Source organism: Gymnogyps californianus, chromosome 2 (genome assembly GCF_018139145.2).
Source record: "Gymnogyps californianus isolate 813 chromosome 2, ASM1813914v2, whole genome shotgun sequence".
In the NCBI taxonomy this organism is placed as follows: domain Eukaryota; kingdom Metazoa; phylum Chordata; class Aves; order Accipitriformes; family Cathartidae; genus Gymnogyps; species Gymnogyps californianus.
In genome coordinates, this window is record NC_059472.1 from 120,165,392 (window position 1) to 120,186,610 (window position 21,219).

The window sequence follows — 21,219 nt, forward strand, 5'->3', positions numbered from 1 at the left end:
TTAATGTAAACTTTTAATTACTGATTTGGGTATTGAGAAACAAATATGACAAACAAACTCTTAGGGAAAACACCTTTCCTCTCCCTTCCCCAGGCTCAACTTCAGTTCAGACACCTCTCCTGCCCCCTTCAGTTTCCACTCCCTTTGCTTTCACTACATGTTATGCTCAGTCCCTTTGGTGAGGTGACGGGTGGCACAGGTCAGGATCAGAACACAGTGATTTCTTTTTTGCTGCTCTTTGTTTCTTACTCATTTTCGCAGCTCTGCTATGGGCTTATACACAGGCCACAGTCCCTTTGGGGGCGTCCCTGCGCCAGCATAGGCTTACCTGCGGGTGCAGACCCTCAAAGGTACCTCCTCTGGCATGGAGCACCTCCTTCCAAGAGTGCATCTCCAGCTGTGTCCCCAACAACATCCCCTCCTACATGCCTCCGCCTGGATCTTCTTTAGGGTGGCCTTGCAGGCCTCTTACTGCTCCTCCCTTTGTGCCTCCTGCCTCTAGCAGCTGCCGCCCTTTCTTAAATATGTTCACACAGAGGCACCATATGCACCTCTGATGGGTTGATGTTCTGGGGTGCAGTTGGTAGCTGCTGCCCACTGCCGAGCCAGCTGGAGCCAGCTGTGACCAGCATGGGGCAGTTCACAGCCTCCCCACAGAGGTCACCCCTGCAGCCCCTGCTACCAAAACCCTGCCAGTTATGCCCAATGCAGAGTCTAAGTTAGTTTCTGTCAAAGAAAGAAAAAAGGTCATAAAAAATCCCAGTGATGCTGAAGTTTATTGAGGCTGTAGACAGCCTGGCTAATTACTGGGAGCTGCATATGTGGGCAGTAAAAGCATCCCACACTGCAGTGCTCTGACTGCAGCTCTAACCTCAGCAGCCTTCAGACGGTTTGAAGAATAGTTGGGGTGTCCCAGCGGCTCCCCGAGGACCTGGAGTCTGTGCAGTGGAGACCGTCTGATCCTGGCTGGGGAACTGATGTGGCTGACAAGTGTGTGGCCGTGTGCATGAAACACCCAGGAAATAGGTTCTTTTGGGCGATTTAATCTCTGGGGAGATTATTTACAATAGGGAAAGGTTTTATAACTGTCAAATAGAATATAATGTGGTTTGTTTCAAAGAGCGTTTTTCAGTGAAATATCCCAGGTTTGGTTAATACCTTCTCTCCACTGAAGCATTTTAATGGCTTAGTCAGAAAGGCTGTTTTGGTTGGTTTTGTTGGGTTTTTTTTTAACAACATTGCACAGCACAGTGACTGGCATCATTGTCAGCATAGCTTACGCCATCTGAAAGAATCACACTACATTATTTTAGTGTTACTTTCTTCTGACTCAGTCTACACTAAATGGTTTTGCCAATGTAGCTATTGCAGAAAAACTGTACCAGGAGAACTCTCCTACTGTAAATGTGCCTTTCATGGCAACTAATGACAGGTGACCACTCATTTTTCCATTTAGCTTGCCAAATGATGCTGAAGCAGCATAAAAATAATTAAGCTTTAGACCCAAATAGTGCAACTCTTGTATAGCTTTTTTGTCCCCTTGGACACTGTGAGACTGTGGAATTCTCCATTGTCCTATCTGAGGAAAAGTACTTCGTCAAAGGAAAGGGATCCCTGGTGGATGTGGATGTCTGCCCATTGACAGGTGATTGACAAGGCATAGTCACGTGATACAGAGAGATTCAGGTTTGTAGGCTTAACAAGATGACACCTATCAGCTGAGCAAGGGATTCACTGAATGCTCTTAGCCCTTCCTGATTACAAAGAGAAACATATTAACTTGTACCACAGTCCAGTTTCCTAATGAGGTGTACAGTCTTCATACTGGAAAATGGCATCTTTCTCCCCTTTCATTACACCATGCAAAACTCAAATGTAGCTTTCCATTTAGGTGATTGCTGAGGAATTGTCTGGCAATGACGACTACGTTGAACTTTCATTCAGTGCACGGAAATTGGATGACAAGGTAAGCTTCTTGATATTAACCTTACTGAAGATATAAGAATGCCTGCAAATATAATTTGATGAGATTTTCCCCGACAGATATTTTTTGCCTTATATTATTAAACACATCAGAGATTTCAGATGAATGTTCACAATGAGGCTTTCCTCAAGTTGCGAAGTAATTAAAAAAAAAAACCCTCAAGGGAATCTAATTAAAACCAAGACAATTTAATTACGCTATAACCAAGACAATTTAATTATTTAAAATGCCACAGATCAGAAGTGCTTAGAGAAGTGAGCTTTCTATAAGTAGTCAAAGACGTTACAGTTGAAGTAAGCATCTTAAAATAAAGCTAGAAAACTTCATAACGGCTCAATCATGATATACGTTTTGTTCAACAAAATGTAGCTTGAATGTGAGAAAGACTCTTGCATATTTGTTAAAAACTTTTTCCCTCTTTAGTAAGAAAACTCTCCACTGATTCAAACACTACTCTTCATTATAAGGTCTACCTCTTTCTGAAATATCTGTTGTTGTTTAGCAATATATATATAATAAGCACCTCAAGCAACACACAGCCCAAGAAATCCAGATGACTGCTTGTAAGACACACTCTCTGTTATTTCAGTGTAATAGCAGACACATAATTATTTGAGGTAATCTGGGGAATGTCTTTGTGATTAACAGATGTCATAAGACTATGACTGTTTTTAGATAATAGAGCTTTACATATAATTGAAGATCAGATGATTACAATTATACTGAATCACAATATCTACCATTAGTACGTAGTCCCTTCTTATATGTGAAGCTGCTTCTAATTAGAAACATATGGTAATACTATACAAAAGTTTATGATTCTGATGCTCCAAGCGTGTGCTTGTAAACATTTGACATGTGAGTGGCTTAAAATCAAATCAGTGAGAGTACTTTTGGATACATACATCAGATTTTCAAAATCAGGTCGTAACGGATTGTCCTGGTTTCGTCTGGGACAGAGTTAACTTTCTTTTTAGTAGCTGGTACAGTGCTGTGTTTTGGATTTAGTGTGAGAATGATGTTGATAACACGCTGATGTTTCAGTTGTTGCTAAGTAGCGCTTCTCTTAAGTCAAGGATTTTTCAGTTTCCCATGCTCTGCCAGCAAGCAGGTGTACAAGAAGCTGGGAGGGAGCATCGGCAGGGCAGCTGACCCCAACTAGCCAAAGGGCTATTCCATACCACGGAACGTCATGCCCAGTATATAAAGAGGGGGGAGTTGGCTGGGAGGCGTGGATTGCGGCTTGGGAACTAACTGGGCATTGGTCAGCGGCTGGTGAGCAATTGCATTGTGCATCACTGGTTTTGTTCCCCCCCCCCCTTTTTTTTTGTTATATTCCTTTTCATTACTATTATTATTATATTTCATTATTATTATTGTTAGTATTATATTTTACTTTAGTTATTAAACTGTTCTTATCTCAACCCACGAGTTTTACTTTTTTTTTTTTTTCCTTTCCTCCTGCTCTACCCCACTGGGAGGGGGAGGGGGAAACGGCTGCGTGGTGCTTAGCTGCTGACTGGGGTTAAACCACGACACTGATGAATAATATTTTCGGTCGAAACTACCAGAAAAATTCAGGCAAGCAGAAAGTACACGGAAAGATTAATAGTACTGGAATTTATTTAGAACATACAGCTAAATAACATTACTGTGCTCAGGATCATTAACAATCATAAATGATCAGGACCTGAATCTGCTTCTCATCTGAAAGATGAATTACCTCTTCCTTTAGAGTTGCTGGAGTCTTAGTGTTTCTGAATCATGTCATTTATTTGTCAAAATGTAGATTTAACATCCTCTCTTTAGACAGCCATCTTTAGATGTGATTTCCAAAGTTGTACACAAGTTTCTTCTTGTTCCACATGCTGTCACATTTCGAAAAAAGGAAAGGACATATACAACATAATAAGACTCCACTTGGTCATTCCTTTTCCACAAATGTAAAATGTAATCTGGTGTAAATATTATGATTGCTTATGGCTCTTGTTGGTATAAATTAAAAGGATGCTGCCAGAGTGCACTTCTGAGCCAGGTCGGTGTTGTCTGGGCAACAGCTTTAGAGAGTGATTGAAACACTTTATGGGTATAAGTTAAGGAGGATCATTCTGAAATATTGCAAGAATATTGTCATTCTTGCCATTTTAACATGTCCAGTCAAGGTGGGCTTCATCTAATAAAAAATTCCTGGATGATGCAGTGTGCAACTCAGGCAATGACTCATCATGTGTTATCTGAATCAAAACTCCTGCCTTCAGCTGAGGAAAATCACTGGAAGCCTATTACAGTTGAAAGAAGTCTGTCAGTTTCCTCCAGCTAGAGACATAGCTCTAAACCTGGCTGAACCTTGCCTTACCTCATTTATAAGAAAAGGCTATCACTTTTGGTATGGCTTATAATGAACTTTGATGTCAGTAGATGCAAGGCACTATTAGTAATTATTGTTATTAAGGTTTGAAATTACTTAAATTGCATAGTTCAGCCATTGTTGAAAAAGCGTAAGTGCTCCAATGTCACATAAAAGTCCAAAAAAACCATCAGAGAATTGAGAAGAGCCCATCTTGTAAAATCCTAAGCATAGTTTTGCATGCCTCTCCCTACTCGGAGAAGTGAAGACCTGAGTACACATGTAACATCAGAGAAGCAGACTGAGGACTGGAACTGGCCTTGAAGTCTCACGAAAGACAGAGGAAGCCTGTGGAAGCAATCGTTCATACTCTGCTACACAGGGTCACGTTTGTAACCCCAGGGGATCCTGCACTGGTAGCTGTGTGGGTGGCAGAAGACAAGTTGAATCCTCATTCTCACAACTTGCAGATAAAGGAAGGGGTGGGGGGAGGTTCTGGAAGTGCTTTAAGGATAAAAAGAAAAATAAAATCTTTCCATCCATTACCATCAGTGGTATCTTGAATGGACAGGAATTTTATTCCTCCACCCTTTAAAGGAAAACTCCTTGAAAGAGAATCCAGATTGTGGTCCTTAAGCGTATGAGTTTCCCCCACTAAGGCAAAAGATGTGAACAACACATTTGTGGCAGATTAAACAAAATTTGTTGGTATAATTTAACAGGCAGGATATGTTTGTTGGGGTTTTTTTACTCCCTCCACATAGAACTGCAAGAGTTTTAGAGAAGACACAAAACAGGTAAAGGCTACTCAGTTTTTCCTGGAGGGGTGGCTGAAACATTCAGTGAAAAATTCTAGGAAAGTCACAGGTATGAAAGTTTCCTTTAGTTAACTGACTTTGCAGAGATAAAGGTTATATTTTTTATTGCAGTGCTTGTTTGGAAGGTATAACTGCATTTTCATGTTTTATTGAAGCCCAGTCAGCTCAGATGGCACATCTTTGTTTCAAGAGATCCACTGAGAACACTTCACAGTGGAACAGTAACTTTTGGAAAGGTTCTATTGCATTAATAGCTGTGTTACAATTACCATAACAAGCAGCTACGTTTTTATGATAGCTATAATAAATTACGAGCACTAAGGCAGGCAAACTGCTTTTCCTGTTCTGAGAGAGGCAGTTATCATTGCTTGGGAAAGATTCTCCAGCAAATGTCTGCAAAATACAAGCTAATATTGCTTTTTAATATATTTCCCTGGTACTAAACTACTACCAAAAAAAATCCTTAAATGCCCTGTCTTGCTGCTGAAGAATTTTCAAAATTATTAGTGTCTTTTGGCTACTTCAGTCAATTTCTGAGGGACCTTTGAATTGACCCCCAAACCTGAATTTTAAAAAATGTCATGCTCTGAAAATTAATGTACTAAAAGATGTGTCAAACTAGGTGCTCAGAAATGGAGGTAGTTAATTTTTTTTAAGTTTAAACCATGTACTTGTGTTATTATTGTGTAACTGCTGCACATACTAAAAGAACAATGTGCATTATACCACTAGCAAATGCATTACATTAATCATTTAAACATTATTAAAATATCAAAACATTAAACCTTTATTGCTGCTATTCTTCTTTCAGAGGATATTCTTGTGAGATAATGCAAAGCTGTTAGATTCAGCATAACAACCAAAAAGCTTTGAAAATGTTAATAGCTGTGAAATAAAATGTTTCTTAAGCGTATCATTTTTGAGTTGTTACGAAGCATCAATATTGAAGGATTTTTTGTTTGTACCTTCATTCTGAAAGGAATTAGGCTTTGTTTTTGCATTGAAGGGGGGGGTGATATAAGCTATCATCCAGCATTAAAGTCTTTGCCTTTAGGTGGTATTGCCTTGGTAGTTAAAACCAGATATTAAAAATTACTTCCCTTGTGCTGATTTGCTGTTTCAGCTTTCATGATACTCAGTTGGGAATGATACTATATTTTGAGTCTTACACAAAATCCTGGTTTTCTTTCTGAATTTTTCTGCACTCCAGGGTGCATTCTTTGCATGTATCATTTTAAGGTGTTTTCTTTCAGATAACTTTTCTTATCAAACTTGCATTTGATAAAGAATCTGTTAACATTAAGCATTTATTCAGCTTCAGTCAGTATACTTATGTGTGAGAAGAGGCAGCTCTTTTTTAACACCTTTTTTAACCCTATGCACTCTGGATTTTGGTGTCACTATGATTAAACCAGCACCCTCACTCTCTGCTTGTTCTCTGTGCTATGCAGTAGTAATCTGGCAGAATTTGATCACCAAAGCCCCTATATACTAGCAGTTTCAAGTGCTGAATGGAGTCCCGATGCTAAATCTACATCAGGGCCTTGAGGCAAACTCTGGAGTTACAGACTTTGTTGGGTTTTGTGCTGGTTCTACACACTCTTACATTAAATGTCCTGTAACCATGTAACTGGAACAAATAGGCAAACATACGGCTTTGTTGTTCAGAGCTCCACATGGTAAGATTTAACAAATCCATATGCACGTGCTTTGCATCAGTTTCTAAACATATGGTTACCTTTTCTCTAGTAGGAAAAGAAACAGATCATTCACAGAACAGCACTCTGAACACAACATTGATAGGTGTCATCTTTAGGGCATGGAAAAGACTTTAGGTTGCTTGAGCCTTGCCCAAGGTTTTGTGGTCCCTAGGGACTCACTTCCTTCTCCAGACATTCAAATTCAGGTGTCCCTTTTCAAAGCCCTGCTTGTTTTGCTGTTGTGGAATTGTAAAAATGCCCCGAAGACAAACTTGACCAAAATGATGTGCCCAGACTTTGGCTACTTTATCCAAAACTGTTCCCATGCCAATGGCTATCCAGCTAGTCAAAAATAAGTATGGTGGGCATTTGGTGAGGAGAAAATTGTAGAACTGTGCATATTACAGTCATTTTTACACTAATGCTTTTATAGAAACACTGGGAGAGCAAACAGAATTCCTCACTTCCCCAAACAGATGTGGAGGTCTGTGGTTTTGGATGTGGCCTATAGAGAAGAATAATATTCATATGCATGAAGTTAATCACGCGGCTCTTTTGAAGAAGAAAATGAAGAAGGGAGTTGAAACTACAGAAAATGGGCTGAGTCCATTTGAATCCTGCTCTTGCAGCATTGCACAGTTAGAAATTTGAATTAGCCAGCTTTCCCCCTCCAGCTGTGGAGGGCTAACACCCAGCTACTCTTCCGCCCCCCAGCCAGCATGTCCAGAAGAAATGAGATGTTGCTGAAACAAAAAAAGCTGTGGCCAGACTGCAGCAACACTATAGAAAGCAACTTAATTTAAGTTCGTGTAAGAACGCTCAGGGTTGTTAGCTGGATGCAAGACTAGGGGAAGTGTTCTGCAGTGCAGTGAGTATGTGAACCTCAATGTCTGTCACAGATTTGCTTGTACTTAGAGATATCAAGTAATTTTCTGCATTCCCCTGCTCTGTTTGTCATCTTAACGTGGGCCATGTTATGACATCCTAAAGAGGACTTGCTTCTCTAACCTCTAATCCATCTTGCCAGTACTTGTGTTGGTAGCAGCACAATGTCTTGGCCAAGTAACTTCTGTTTTGAGAGGGTGGGCGAATAATGTGAAATTCAGCCCCACTGTAGAATATGCTTCAAAGGGCTTTGCATGATAAAACTGATGTCAAAAGACCAAACAGGTATGGAGACAGAAAGAAACAAGCTAGGTGGATGAAGGAGCTAAAGCTCAGGAATCTGGACTGGGTGTAAGAAGGGAAAAGGCTGTAAAATGACATTTTACAGTTCTGCCTACCATGATTGAATAGTCAAACTGAGAACAGCAGCAGTGCCATGGAAATCTTTGTGGAACAAGGACAAGAATGAAATATTGCTGAGACAGCAAGAGGTCTCACTAAAACCACACTGCCTCTCCTTTTTCATTAGCAGTCAGGGAAGCACCAGTGCACTGTGCCTGAAAAGCTCAAAGAAAAAGAAGTCTCAAGAGTAACCTGTCCTATATTTTATTTCAGGATTTTTTCAGCAAATCTGATCCTTTTCTGGAGATTTTCCGGATGAATGATGATGCAACCCAACAACTTGTTCACAGGACTGAGGTAAGGAATAGGGTTGGATTTACTTTCCAAGGATGCAGGCGGGCTGTCAGGAGGAATAGTTTATGCTTCCCATGTCACAAAGGGTATTGCAAGCACCCACATTTAAAAACACTTCTATCTCCTGTGTAATTATTGACTAATGGGTATCAGGTCTTCACTTATGCACATGAGAGTAAGGGAAGATTTTACTGAAGCCAGAGATCCAAATTTAATTGAACTGGCAGATATTCTGTTTGAAGGTCAGGAGTTATACATATTATATTTAGCCCAAACTATGGTACAGACAGTATCATATTTTCCCATTAATACTACGTTGCATCTTCTCCACCTTCTCCCAGGTTGCTGGTGCTAAAGAGATTTGTAATCTGGGTGCTTTACATTTGTTTCCTATGTCCCAGTGTCATTACTGCTTCCATGGTAATGACTGGCACTGTCTTAAAAAGCAGCATTTAGGTGTACAGGGTGGAGCTGTGGAAGGTATTCAGGGTTATCAGTCTGTCTTCCTGGTAAGGCAGACCATGTGTCTGTAAATTGATGCTGCCCATCCCCATTGCCCAGTCCTGCATCCCTTCCATGGCTTCCGGTTCAGGGATGTATTCCACAACCTTTCCCTTGTGAGTTACACTCCCGCTGAGGCATGGCAGTGCTGGGGCAATCTCTGTACCATGATCTGTGTACGGGTCCCTTTCCCACCTGTGCTTCTTTTTGGGGCTTTCCAGAGGAGGAGTGTTGCAAACTGCAGGTTGCTCAACAGCACATATCCCATGCATGTTGTTCTGCAAACCTCCAGCTGAGCTCTGCTTTCTTCTCTTTCTGGCGAACGTACTGTATTGAAAATTGTGGCTCTTGTTAGCACTCTGTTTGGAGATGTGCAAATGTTAAGGGTTCCCTTCCTTTCTTTTCACTCACAGGTTGTGATGAATAACTTAAATCCAGCCTGGAAAACCTTTAAAGTGTCTGTAAATTCTCTGTGCAGTGGAGACCAGGACCGCAGGCTAAAGGTCAGAAGTCATTCCTACTTTTTGAATAGTTTTACTCAGAGAAAACAAAACTTTGTCTTCCTTTTTCAGTTGAAGATTGCTACTCTGCAGTGCCCTCTTCTTTGATGGAAAAGATGATCACACAGCTGCTTTATGATTACCACAACCAAATTAAGGATGCAGAGAAGTGGTAATCCACTGTAATCAGTAGATTATTCTCTATACTTCTTACAGTAACCTCAAAAAATGATGGGGCTGGTTTTGTCAATCAGTTGGATAATTTGAATCCAGCAGCATTTAACTGGTGGAAGTAGACTCAAGGGAAGTGGCAGCCCTGCCACCATTTTAACTACTATTTCCTCACTTTTATGTCTGGAGACCCTCTGTAAAAGAAACACTGAATTATGAGATCTGTTACTATATTTGAAGAATAGGGTGGCCACAAAAAGACATGTGCCATAGTAATGACAGGGTTACTAGTCAGCAGAAAGATGGATGGTTGGGAACTTGGAGCTTTGTGTAGAAAAATTCATCTTCTTGTGGCTAATTTGGGTTAAATCAAGGCTGAATCCAATTGTTCATATCTTCTAATCAGGTTTAAGGTTAACACTAAATTAAAAAATATTAAACAAAGAGCACTGTCCCCAGTGTCTATTCAGCCTCTTAGACGGGATGAAAGGACATTGGACGCAAAAGTATGTCTTTTTTTTTTTCTTATCATACCAAGTTGTCTAATAAAAATTTTTCCTTGTCCCTGCAAACGTTTCTTCTTTCATCATTATAGCTGCACAACCCTGCAGAAGCGGTATTGTCATTTTTCACTCATTACATACTGCAGGATGTGCTGTGCAGATAGAAAAAATAAAATGCCTGGTGTCTACACGTCACAATGCATGCCACAGATGGGTGGAAAAGGTAAAAACGAGTCTTATAAACTCTTGGATTTATACTGGTCATGCTGATTGTGATTTATAACTTCACAAAATCAGCACTGTTGTTATGGAACAACAGTGGTACTGACCCAGTGTTTGTATGATATTGGGGATGCATGAGGAAGACACAGGTATGAATGGTTATCTTTATATATTGTTTGTGTCCCTTGTGGCACTGTTGGGCAAACAAGATGAGTCCAAGGGCAAAAGAAGTACCAAAAGAGTGAGGAAGTTTGAGAAAACAATGAGAGATGTAGCAAGGAAAAGTGAAGGATGAAGTAGATGGAGCACAGGATACTTAGGAGGCCAGACCAATGTGTTTGTGACAGGTGCATCCGAGATGTTAGAAGGAAGCTCAGGACCTCAGGTGGTACAGGGAAGCAGTTGTGAAAGATCTTTCCATTTACCCGTTAGTTGGTAAATGGTCAAACCAGTTGTGTTTGGCATGTCCAATGGGGTTGAAACAGAGTTGTAGCAGATGAAATAGAGAATGAGGTGTAGGGAAAGAACAGCCTCCATTTTAAACTGCAAGCAAAATTAACTGTATTGGCTAAAGAGGATTTCTAATGCAAATGAAGAAATGTAGAAGAGTTATTTATTGTAGCATGTGTAGGATGACAGTAATGTGAAGTGTCAAGATAATGACTTTGTTATCTTGGGAGGTTGCAATTTTATAAATTTCCTGGGTAGATTAAATATGTGTAAGTTAGTTGCCTGAAACACAGAAGACAAGCAAATTACTCTGTGTTATATAAGCAATATAGATCTTCAGGAGAGGAAAAGAAAAAAAAAAAAAGAGCAGCTACCCTCCAGAGGTAGTAACATAACTGACTCAAAGGATGGTCAAGGACAAGGAGCACTGCTATGGCTGGGGTCTCCATTGGCACCTCTGATGCCTGGGCTGCTACTTCATGACAAAAGGGAAGCGCTGGAAAAAGCACAGATGGTGCTTTTTTGGACAATGAGTTCACGTCACAGCTCAAGCAGGGCTGGGAGCTGAGCTTTTGCTTTTGAATGGAGTGAGCTATGAAAGGCTCAGAAAGGGAGGGTGAGCAGTTCTTTGATGTATTAGAGAAGGGCAAGCCACTTGACATGGTTAAAGCAGGTGGGAGTACTGTAGCTGCTGCAGCATTCTGTGAAGGTGAAAGGGAACAGAACTGAAGGGGGCAATGCTAGAGAACATGGTATACTCAAAATGTGAGATGCTGAGAGGCTGAAGAAGAGACGAAATGTGACAAATTATCTGTGTTATGCAACCTCTCTGAGGGTGCACCTTACACAACCAGATGCAGAAGGTTGCACCCTGCCTCTTCCTTGGCACAGGGTTCCAGATCACCTAGTCCAGCTTATATCTGACAGTCACTTAGAGCAATCAGTTGTGCCTGCTCTTATAGGATCTGCTTCTTGAGATAGCTTAAATTGAAATGGGTAACATCCCATAGTAATGTGACTATATAGGTTTGAGACAAGAGATGGATCAGATTTCTGCCGCTCAAATGAAAAGCAGAATTAGCACAACACTGCCTTCACCACATTGTGTATATATGGCCTTTAAATCACTTAGATGAGAAAACCTAGGAAGAGATGCAAACAAAATGTGATGCCTAGAATGTCAGAGCAAGTGGCAAGTCCGTAAGGGTAGAGAAATGTGGTTCTGGAGGGAGAAACATGCTTTAATCTCTTTGAAATTGAGGTGAGAAGGTATGAGAAAGGCTGAGATTTCAGCTTGGGCAGAAGAAGATGGGTCTGGGAATAAAGAGGGTCTCTGAGCTATGAGCAGAGAGACAGTAGTCAAATTTGTTTGCAGATGATACTGCCAAAAGAGAGGCTGAAGAGGGAGAAGTGAAGAGGAACAAGAATAGTCCTTTAGGACTGCCTGTAGAGAAGATGAGGGGAAAGTCAGTGAAGGAATGGGTGAAGAAGAGAACCAGGACAAGATGGATTTTATGAACCTATTGACAATTTTTGAAATAGTCTTGATTCTGTGGGATTTTTTTTTTCTTTTTTTTGGAAAATACATGTTTTTATTTGTGTATGCAAGTGTTTGCAGGCCCTGATTTAGATATCTGAGTATTTGCATGAGGCTGCAGTTCAGACATTTGCAGAAAAGCTAAAAGTAGTAAGATTTGCACCAGATCATTCATGAGTGCAGAAATATTTTAAAATTAATTGTGGCTGTAAAAAAGAAAAAAGCTTGAAGCTTCTTTAAAATTCAGGCCCTTTATACCTTTTGGTGGGTGTAAGATAAGGCTGCTATGGTAGAGCAGCCCCCAAAATCACTTATGTTTGACAGATAGCATACAGTACTTGTCAGATGACTGTTCTGTTTGCTTTCTTTATGGACTATAACTTAGGAATTTGATGGCAGCAAGGACAGAAGAGTGGAAATTATAGGAATTAGAGAGGTGAAGTGTCTGTGACGAGTTTAGCACTGTATGAATGTTTATACTTTGATTTACATTGACTATGCATTCCAGTCTTCACCCTACCATATTTTGGAACATTTGACTTTAGTTGCTTTGTTTCACTTCATAAAGTATATAGCAATATATTACTGCTAAGTGTTGGAAGAATTCCCTGTGCCATATTTAACGTGGGGAGATTTAGTGTATTCCAGCTGCCTTGCTAAGCATCAGCTTCTCGCCAGGATTGCTTGATCACTGTGAACAGTAATTGCATAAAGCTGGGTAGTTTTGTACCTGTACCTGCTTTTTTTTTTTTTACATACTCTGGAAGGCATAGTCTAAGTTGAGGCTTTAAGAGGCACCAGAAATGCTTGGAGGGAAATGTCAGCTTGTGGAAATTCTGCAAATGGAGGGAGACTTCTTAACAACAGCAGACACATTGCAACTGTCACTACCTTTGGCTTGCCTCTGTAGGCGATTTGGAGCTCTGAAGTCTTGACCTTTCATCTCTGCCACTGAAATCACATGGGTACTGAGCTTAGCGGTCTGATTTGTGTTATGAGGAATGGGGATTAACGTGGCAAAAATACACTAAAACAACTCAGTTTAACTTACAGAAGTTTGCTCTTTGTAAGTCTTGCACCCAAAGCAGCCTTTATGCTGTTTGGGCATTTGAAACTTTCTTGTTTAAAATGTCTGTTTAGAAAGATAAGCAAGGTCACTAAAATCAAAGCAACCAATAATTAGGGTCTCCCTCAAAAGTCTTTTGCTAGCATCCTTTACAAAGTCTGTTAATTTGAATTCCTTATGGGCTTTTAAAAAAAAAATCTCATTTTGCTTTATTTAGCTGTAGTACCGAGAGCAGTTATTTTTTTATTCCTCTCAGGACGCCTTGTAAAACTTTATTGCAATTATTGCTGCTCTAGGTTTTATTATGGAAAAGATATATTAGATTTATGAACCTACTGAGCTTTTCTTCCCAGACATTGAAACCATGTGAGAAGTCTGGTCACACTTCAGTGCCTGTCATAACTTCTTTTAATGCTAATGGTACAGACAATTTGTGTATGCGTTGAAGTGAACAAAATACCTCTTTGATCCAAAAGTAGTGCTGTTGCTTTTCTAATACGTAAAGAGATTCAGTTCACAACGGTAATTACTGACAAATCTGAGTGAGGGATATAATCCTTCTGAGAGTAGTTTTTATCCTAGTCTGCTGTGCTGAAGGTCCTGTAAATTGCGGAACTTTGGCATTCAAGTTTGGTTTCAGCATGTGAGGTATGTTGCTGTCAAAGGTTTATCTGAAATACAGGCTTGCATTGTGAGTATCTTCTTGGTAGGGATCACCTACTCTCCATCCATTCTAATAGCTGCAGAGTTCCTCTTTTTCTAGAGGAGTCCTGGTAACGTACATTGAAAAATAATCTCTTTTTGTTTTGGTATTAGATATTGTAATACTTGGGAAATAAACACCTAACAAGGTGCTATAGAGGCACAGGCCAAACAGTGCATATGGCATAGAGTAAGAATATCTTCTGCTGAGGTTGTACAGAGAACTTCACTGAAAGAAATTCTGTTCATAAGGAGAAGTAGGAAAAGAGGTAAAAAAACCTGGAAGAAAAACGTTGCTGCAGGTGAAGTAATAAGCTGCAAGGAGAGGGGGAAGCATGTGTCATATCTGTATAGAAAGTCCTTTCCATCTTCCACCCACATAGGGGAAATTTTCAAAAGAAGAATGTCCATTAGATATTTTTGTACCTTTCAAAAATCTGTATGTTGCAACTGTATCATTGTTGTCAGTTCATTTATTGTTTCATCCCTGCCTAACCCAGATTACAGATGATGATCCTGATCCTGATGACACTTATGCATGTACAGTTATGAGTGAGACCCACAGCTGTGGTTACCAGGGCTATCACATACATCAGGTCATAAGGCCTCTGTGTGTATGAATGGCTCTTTGCAGCATGAAGCCCTGAGACATTACTGTTGCTTACCTTTGGGTAACCATGAGAAGGTTGCCTCTTCCTGTGCAATTCTAATGAGGTTAAAACCTGTTTCTGCCATTCTTCCCCATTCGCTCTTATGTCCAGCTGACTTCCTTGGCTCTGTCCATCCGATCTGTTGAAGTAGCTGTGTCTTAGCACACGAATTGTATGTTTGGTTTTCTGCTGAGGGGTCTGTCTGCATATGCTTATAGGCCCCGGTATATCTATGATGCTCTAGTGCTAGTGAGATGCATTCAGGATTTTAAAGGTCATGTGATTTTCAATTAATTTCTGTACTAAGATCTTTATAAATAGCAATACATTGGCCTTTCCAATGTGAATTTTCATAGGTCATGAATTTTCTACATTTTTGTGGTAGATCATTGTTAACAAGGTCTTCCTGAGAGATCTGCACTTCGCTTACATTAATAATCTATGCAGTGCCTCTTCTGCCTTGTTGATACTGTTGTATAATGTGATCCTTGCTTACAATATTAATAGAAGAAGCTCCACAGCCTACAAGAAAGATTTTGATGTTATGCTGGATGGAAATAGGCAATCACTTTATTTTAGTTTTATTAATTAAAAAAAATTAAATTAAAAATTATTATTATTATTATTAATTTAATAATCTCTTCCCCAGTATCTGTTGTGGCATTTTGGGGAGTGGAAGGTTGGATCTTCCTCAAATAGTTGTAACCATGTTTCCTTCTGATTTCCTCAAAGTGTTGAATCTTTCATGCAAAATGATGGATCATTAGGGGAAAAAAGTTTCTTAGAGGTCTGTAAGTGTATTGGCTGCTCCATTCTGAGTTAAGGAAAAGCAAAAAGCAATGGTTATTTTGATATTCTCTGAGTTATTACTGCAGTGTTCTCTAGATCAATAAGCTTTCAGTGACCTTTAATACTTGACTATAGCTCTGCTTATACAGGTATATTATAAACTGTAATCCTTCAATAAGCCCTCAGTATCTCTGAAAGCCAGTGATGAAAGTAACCGAGCAGAACCTGTGAAGAAAGCCAAGTAAAGCTTAAGAGACAAGCAATAAGTAATACAGTCAGACAAATCCATTAATGCTTTTATTCTTTCACAGTTTAGCTGTCATAGAGTGTTTGAAGCACTAATGTGAAAAGATACGGTTTGTGGTCAACAGCAATAATTTGTGCAGGATTTAAAAAAGCATGTGGCACAAAGGCCAATTCAAGCAGTGTCAAATGATGATTAGAAAAGCATAAACTGAAGGATTTCACACTGTTCCCTAAGAGAAGACTTACTTGTTGCTGTTTTCTTAGGGTTTTAATTCCATGTAGAAAGAGACTGGCACCAAGAACAAATTACAACGTAGGCTAGAGTTGCTGTTTATTTACTTGATTGGGTGATTTCAGTCATACCTGATTAACTACGCAGTTCTACATTTTCCCCTTCAATTTACTCACAAAGTTAATGCCAGCAGAGCCAATCATTCCCTGCTTGCTTACCCTGATGTTGCTGAAGAGGTATTTGCATATGGAGTCCTTCTTGTGGAAAGTCTTCAACAACAAGAAAGGGGGACTCAACCTTTACATGTCTTTAATATGAATCAAAAGATGCCTTCAAATGACTTTTTCAGTAAGTAATTTCTTTTTCATTAGGTCAGGGCATTTTCCTGGAATCTTTAGAATAATTGCCTCACTCTTGGAGGGTGCAGATCTTTCTTTATAATCTGAATAGTATTTATTTATTAGTCATTTTAAGAATGTTATCTTGTTGTGAATTTCCAGAGAAGTTCTTGTAAAGCTGACTATGCAGCTGATAATTTTAGATAACAGAAAGTTCCTTTTTGGTGGTCAAAAGAAACACAAAAAAATTAGGCTTAAATATTGGGATATGCTGTATATTTAATAAACTATTACAAATATTTGTATAAGTGCATACTGCTTAACCAGAGTAGGAGTTTTAAAACAGTCTTCTGAGAGGATGATACATTATTTTGAGGATTATTATAAAATTAAAGTAAATGACACACTGTAAATCCAATTTCTGAGACCTCCTTGCATAAATGCTATTGGACCTACTTTTCCAGTAAATGATTCATTAGAATACTACAATTCTTAAATGTTTCTCTTGCTTTCTCTCTCATATTCCCCTTGTTCTCTCTACATGCCTGTGGTTGCAGGCACTACACTGATTATTAAAAACTCAAGTGGCCTACTTCACAAGGTCTACAGTGATTGTGGGGAGTTTGCTGCAACTGCTCACCCTGTTTTGTCAGTTTGCGTTAATCTATAATTTAGCAATCGGTTATAATATGAGTGCCTCCTGAATTCATTAATCGCAGCAGTGTGTTTGGAACCTTGATTTATCTGAGCATGTCAAGGACTGATCCGATCAATCTTGATAAACTCTGTGCAGATGGTGTGCAAGATTTAAGATCATCCTTAAAACAAAACTGATTAACTCCTGGTGTGTGTGATCTCAGCTCACAGATTCCGTTTTTTCTCTCCCCTTTCCTTGGCTGTATTCTTGACAAAGCAGTTGAAGATACCAGGGAAGAAAATACCAGATTGCAGTGAAGATTTAGGAGAGAGAAACAGACTCAAGAAATGAGCTTGATCCCATTTTTGTTAGAGTCAAGGGAACTCATTCTGATTACTTTAATAGGCACTAGTTTATTCTGCATTATTATAACTGCTGGATATATAGCAAATTAATTGTCAGATTAATTAATCTAGATTTGGGTTAATTGATGTTTATGAAGTGCTTTGAAGATGAAAGAGCTATCTAAATGACAAGTGTTGTCACGACAATTAGGGGTGCAAGTGGATTGCACAAGGGAGAGATCATCTGGTATACAGTGGTTAAAAAGAAAAGAGCTGATATTCACATCTCCAAGGGCTTGGGCGCTGATAAAGATGGTGGTAGAAGGCTGAAGAGCTGGTACATATGAATAAAATGGGCAGGGTAGCGAGAGACAGGAGGCTTCCTCCCATCCACTGGGTGACTCTGACAGACCAAATTTCAGAGTTCACCCTGTAAAAGGAGATTTTTACTTCCCATTCCTTACCAGAACCCCTGGTTCCATGAGCCCTGGGGCAGAAATCAAGAAACTTCCCCCTGACATTTCAAGGAGCATTCATTGTGTGAAACAAGAGCAAAGAGAGCACAACAAACAAGCAAAAATGTTGGATGTGAATTTATTTGTCTGGATTAGGGGATCCAAGAAGTGTTTTCTCTGTTTCTCTTTTGCAAATAAGAGAGGATTGCCTCCAAATAATTTGTACATTGCATTTATTGTCATCTTTCTTCCAGTTGCTTACTGCCTCCGTGGTTCCATCCCAAGACAAATAAATACAGCCTTCCGCAGCTTTGCTATGCAAGTCATCAGTATGAGAAATGTTTTGAAGGGCTCTCTCTCGCCTCTCTTGAGCTGTCTTTGAAAGTGAGTTTTAATCCGCTCAAATGAAACAGAGGCTCCTATAAGTGCTGCTGACTATAATCCAAATCAGAGGTGTCTGGTTCCTTCACAGGGCAATAGCTGAGAAAGTACTAAATCCCATCCCTGGGACTATTTAAAATGAGACAAAGCAAAGCCCTGGTAATGAGGATCAGTTCCACACGGGAGGGTGGGGTATAGGGGATGCTGATGAATTAAATGACTTCTACATTCTTCCCAATTTTCAGATCACTATGTTGATAATGCACTGAACACCCTACAGACCCCAGTATTAGCTGCAGAGCTTCTTACTGTAGAAGTTTAGAAACCAGTGCTACCATTTTGAATTAAAAGAATAAAATGAAGCTCTGCTTTCACTAAAACAGATCAGGATTAAGGCTTAGCTGTAACCTTGTAAAGCAGCTGAATGCTGTAGTGAGAGAATTTTGAAGTGTTGCATATCTTAAAGAAAATCCGTCAGTCTCATACCTTTGTGTCTACAGGACATTTTGCTGTGTGACTTACAGTGTCTCATGATATTAAAAATGAGAGAAAATGAAAGTGTAACCAGTTTTTCATATTCTTTTTTCATTTCTTTCAGTTGAGACTGGAGAGAATAGTGAAGGCAATTTCCACACAATCTCATTTCAGACTCTCATAAAGTAGCAAAGCCTCACATTGGCTGACATACAACCAACTTATAAAGACTCTTAGTTTCTTTTCAGATATCTTTTTTACTGTGTAAATTGAAAATTACACACTCATGGAAATTCTTCTCTTGTTTGTCCCAGTTTCGGCTGGGATAGAGTTAATTCTCTTCCTAGTAGCTGGTACAGTGCTGTGTTTTGGATTTAGTGGGAGAATGATGTTGATAACACTCCAATGTTTTAGCTGTTGCTAAGTAGCGCTTATCCTAAGTTAAGGACTTTTCAGTTTCCCATGCTCTGCCAGCAAGCAGGTGTACAAGAAGCTGGGAGGGAGCATAGCCAGGGCAGCTGACCCAAACTAGCCAAAGGGCTATTCCATACCATGGAACATCATGCCCAGTATACAAACAGGGGGGAGTTGCCCGGGAGGTGCAGATTGGTGCTGGGGCATCGGTCAGCAGGTGGTGAGCAATTGCATTGTGCATCACTGATTTTGGGTTTTTTCCTTTTTTTTTCCCCTCTTCTTTTTTTTGTTATATTCCTTTCATTACTATTATTATTATTATATTTCATTATTATTATTGTTAGTATTATATTTTACTTTAGTTATTAAACCATTCTTATCCAACCCACTAGTTTTGCCTTCTTTCCCGATTCTCCTCCACATCCCACTGGGAGCGGGGCAGGGAGTAAGGGAGCGGCTGCGTGGTGCTTAGCTGCTGACTGGGGTTAAACCACTACGTTGTTAAATCTTGTAATAGATGTATTCTTTGCTATGAACAATATATTTTTGCTACTTAAATAGAAAGCTTACCTTAAAATTCTACTCATAAATCTTATCTTTATAGTTTATACGTTAACATACTGCCACACAAAAATGGTTACACATTGCAGATAATAAAATACGTGTATTTTAAATGGTAGTATTCTCAGGGAACATAGCAGAGTGAAATTTAAGGCCAAATAATATATTTGTTTAAAAAAAATTACAGTAAGTATCTTCAGAGACCTAATTATAAATTATTGTTTGTGATACTTTAGGCAGCATTAGGGCAGAAATAGCTATTAAGTGTGTCTAAACTTTAATATTTTAAAAGATGTCTCAGTACATAGAGGTCATTTGAAAAGTGTGAACTTTATCTCACACTGGAAATATGTATTTAGCCCTTCCATACACAGTGATCTCACCTACCACACATTCTGTTAAAATAATTTAGATCTGCATTTTCCATTTGCCAAAAACATCTTTCCTGCCAGCTAGATGACATACACATTTTGTAATGGGTACAGACATGTGTATAATGTATATGCACCTTACATACTAAATGGAGCTGTGTTTAGTAATAAAAATGTTTTATCTGCCTTACCAAATCTAAATTAAGCATGTTTATCATGTATGTATGTTGGACCTCCAAATGATTTTGTAAATGCTCAATAGCTATGCTCTACACGACTTCCCAGAAAAAGCATTTAGCTGATCACAGCCCTCCTTGTGGTAATACTAGAAGAAACCAAGGCTCTTGTGATCAGAGACTTCAATGTGTTTGTGGATAGTTGTTGTTCTGTTTGTGTGTTACAGCTGCTAAAACATGCCAGGGAAGTTTTACCATAGGGTTGGCCACCACTAGCTCTGAGTTTTGGGCAGGATTCAGTGTTAAGATAAAACTTGTTTGCTACACCTTTGTCCCAGTCCCCCTCAGTCAATGAGAAATCAAGACTTTCTTGTTCACTAGGGACAGTGGAGTTACTTTAATGGTCTGCTCACCAAAAGCAATGCTGCCAGTGTATTTTCAGGAAGCCTGGGAGGAAGGTGTTCTCTTGTTCCCCTCTGCTCTGAGCTGCCAGTATGGCAGCCCTGGCTGTTATGGTCTTCAGGGCTCCTCACTGACTCCGGCCAGCTGCAGTGCAGCAATCCTTTCCCCCTTTCGTGTGGCTATTTCCACCATACTATTCATAGAAGTCTTGCTCAACAGAATTGTTCAAAGTGGCTGCTAGCTTAGTGTATCCAGTTCATTGCTGCCGCTGAACACCTCGAAGGATATGCAAGCTGTTTTGTGGGTAAGACTTCTCTGTGACCGTGGAGCTTATTCATGTCCTGAGCATGACAGCTGTCGTGTCTGCTTTGCCCGACATTAACAAAGTGATAGTGTTTCCTATCACAAACATACTGATCCTTCCCCTTCTGAAAAGTGCATGGATTGCCCGTACATCCTTAAGTGAAAGAGAAGGTGAGTAATGTTAGAAATCATTTCTCAATATTACCAGTATTACAGACTGTTGAGTCTTCTAGTCTGCTTTCAGAAGAGATCATAAAAAAGGCTATGGCTGGCCTGCCTCCTACACTCTAAATTGCCTTGGTCTGAAGTTACAACATATGAACAGCAACAGCATCAGCAGTTGATCTCTTAGACAACTCTTTAG

General features: G+C 39.6%; 1 protein-coding gene across 2 annotated transcripts in view; it reads left to right on the forward strand.

Annotated features, from left to right (window-relative positions):
* Positions 1-21,219, forward strand: part of CPNE4 (copine 4) — a 250,984-nt gene that overhangs the window by 146,152 nt on the left and 83,613 nt on the right. For both annotated transcript variants that reach the window (XM_050915715.1, XM_050915716.1), the window contains exons 5-7: positions 1,892-1,966; positions 8,350-8,433; positions 9,345-9,434. In XM_050915715.1, the coding sequence (XP_050771672.1) occupies positions 1,892-1,966; positions 8,350-8,433; positions 9,345-9,434 (249 nt within the window). The remainder of the gene's footprint in view (positions 1-1,891; positions 1,967-8,349; positions 8,434-9,344; positions 9,435-21,219) is intronic.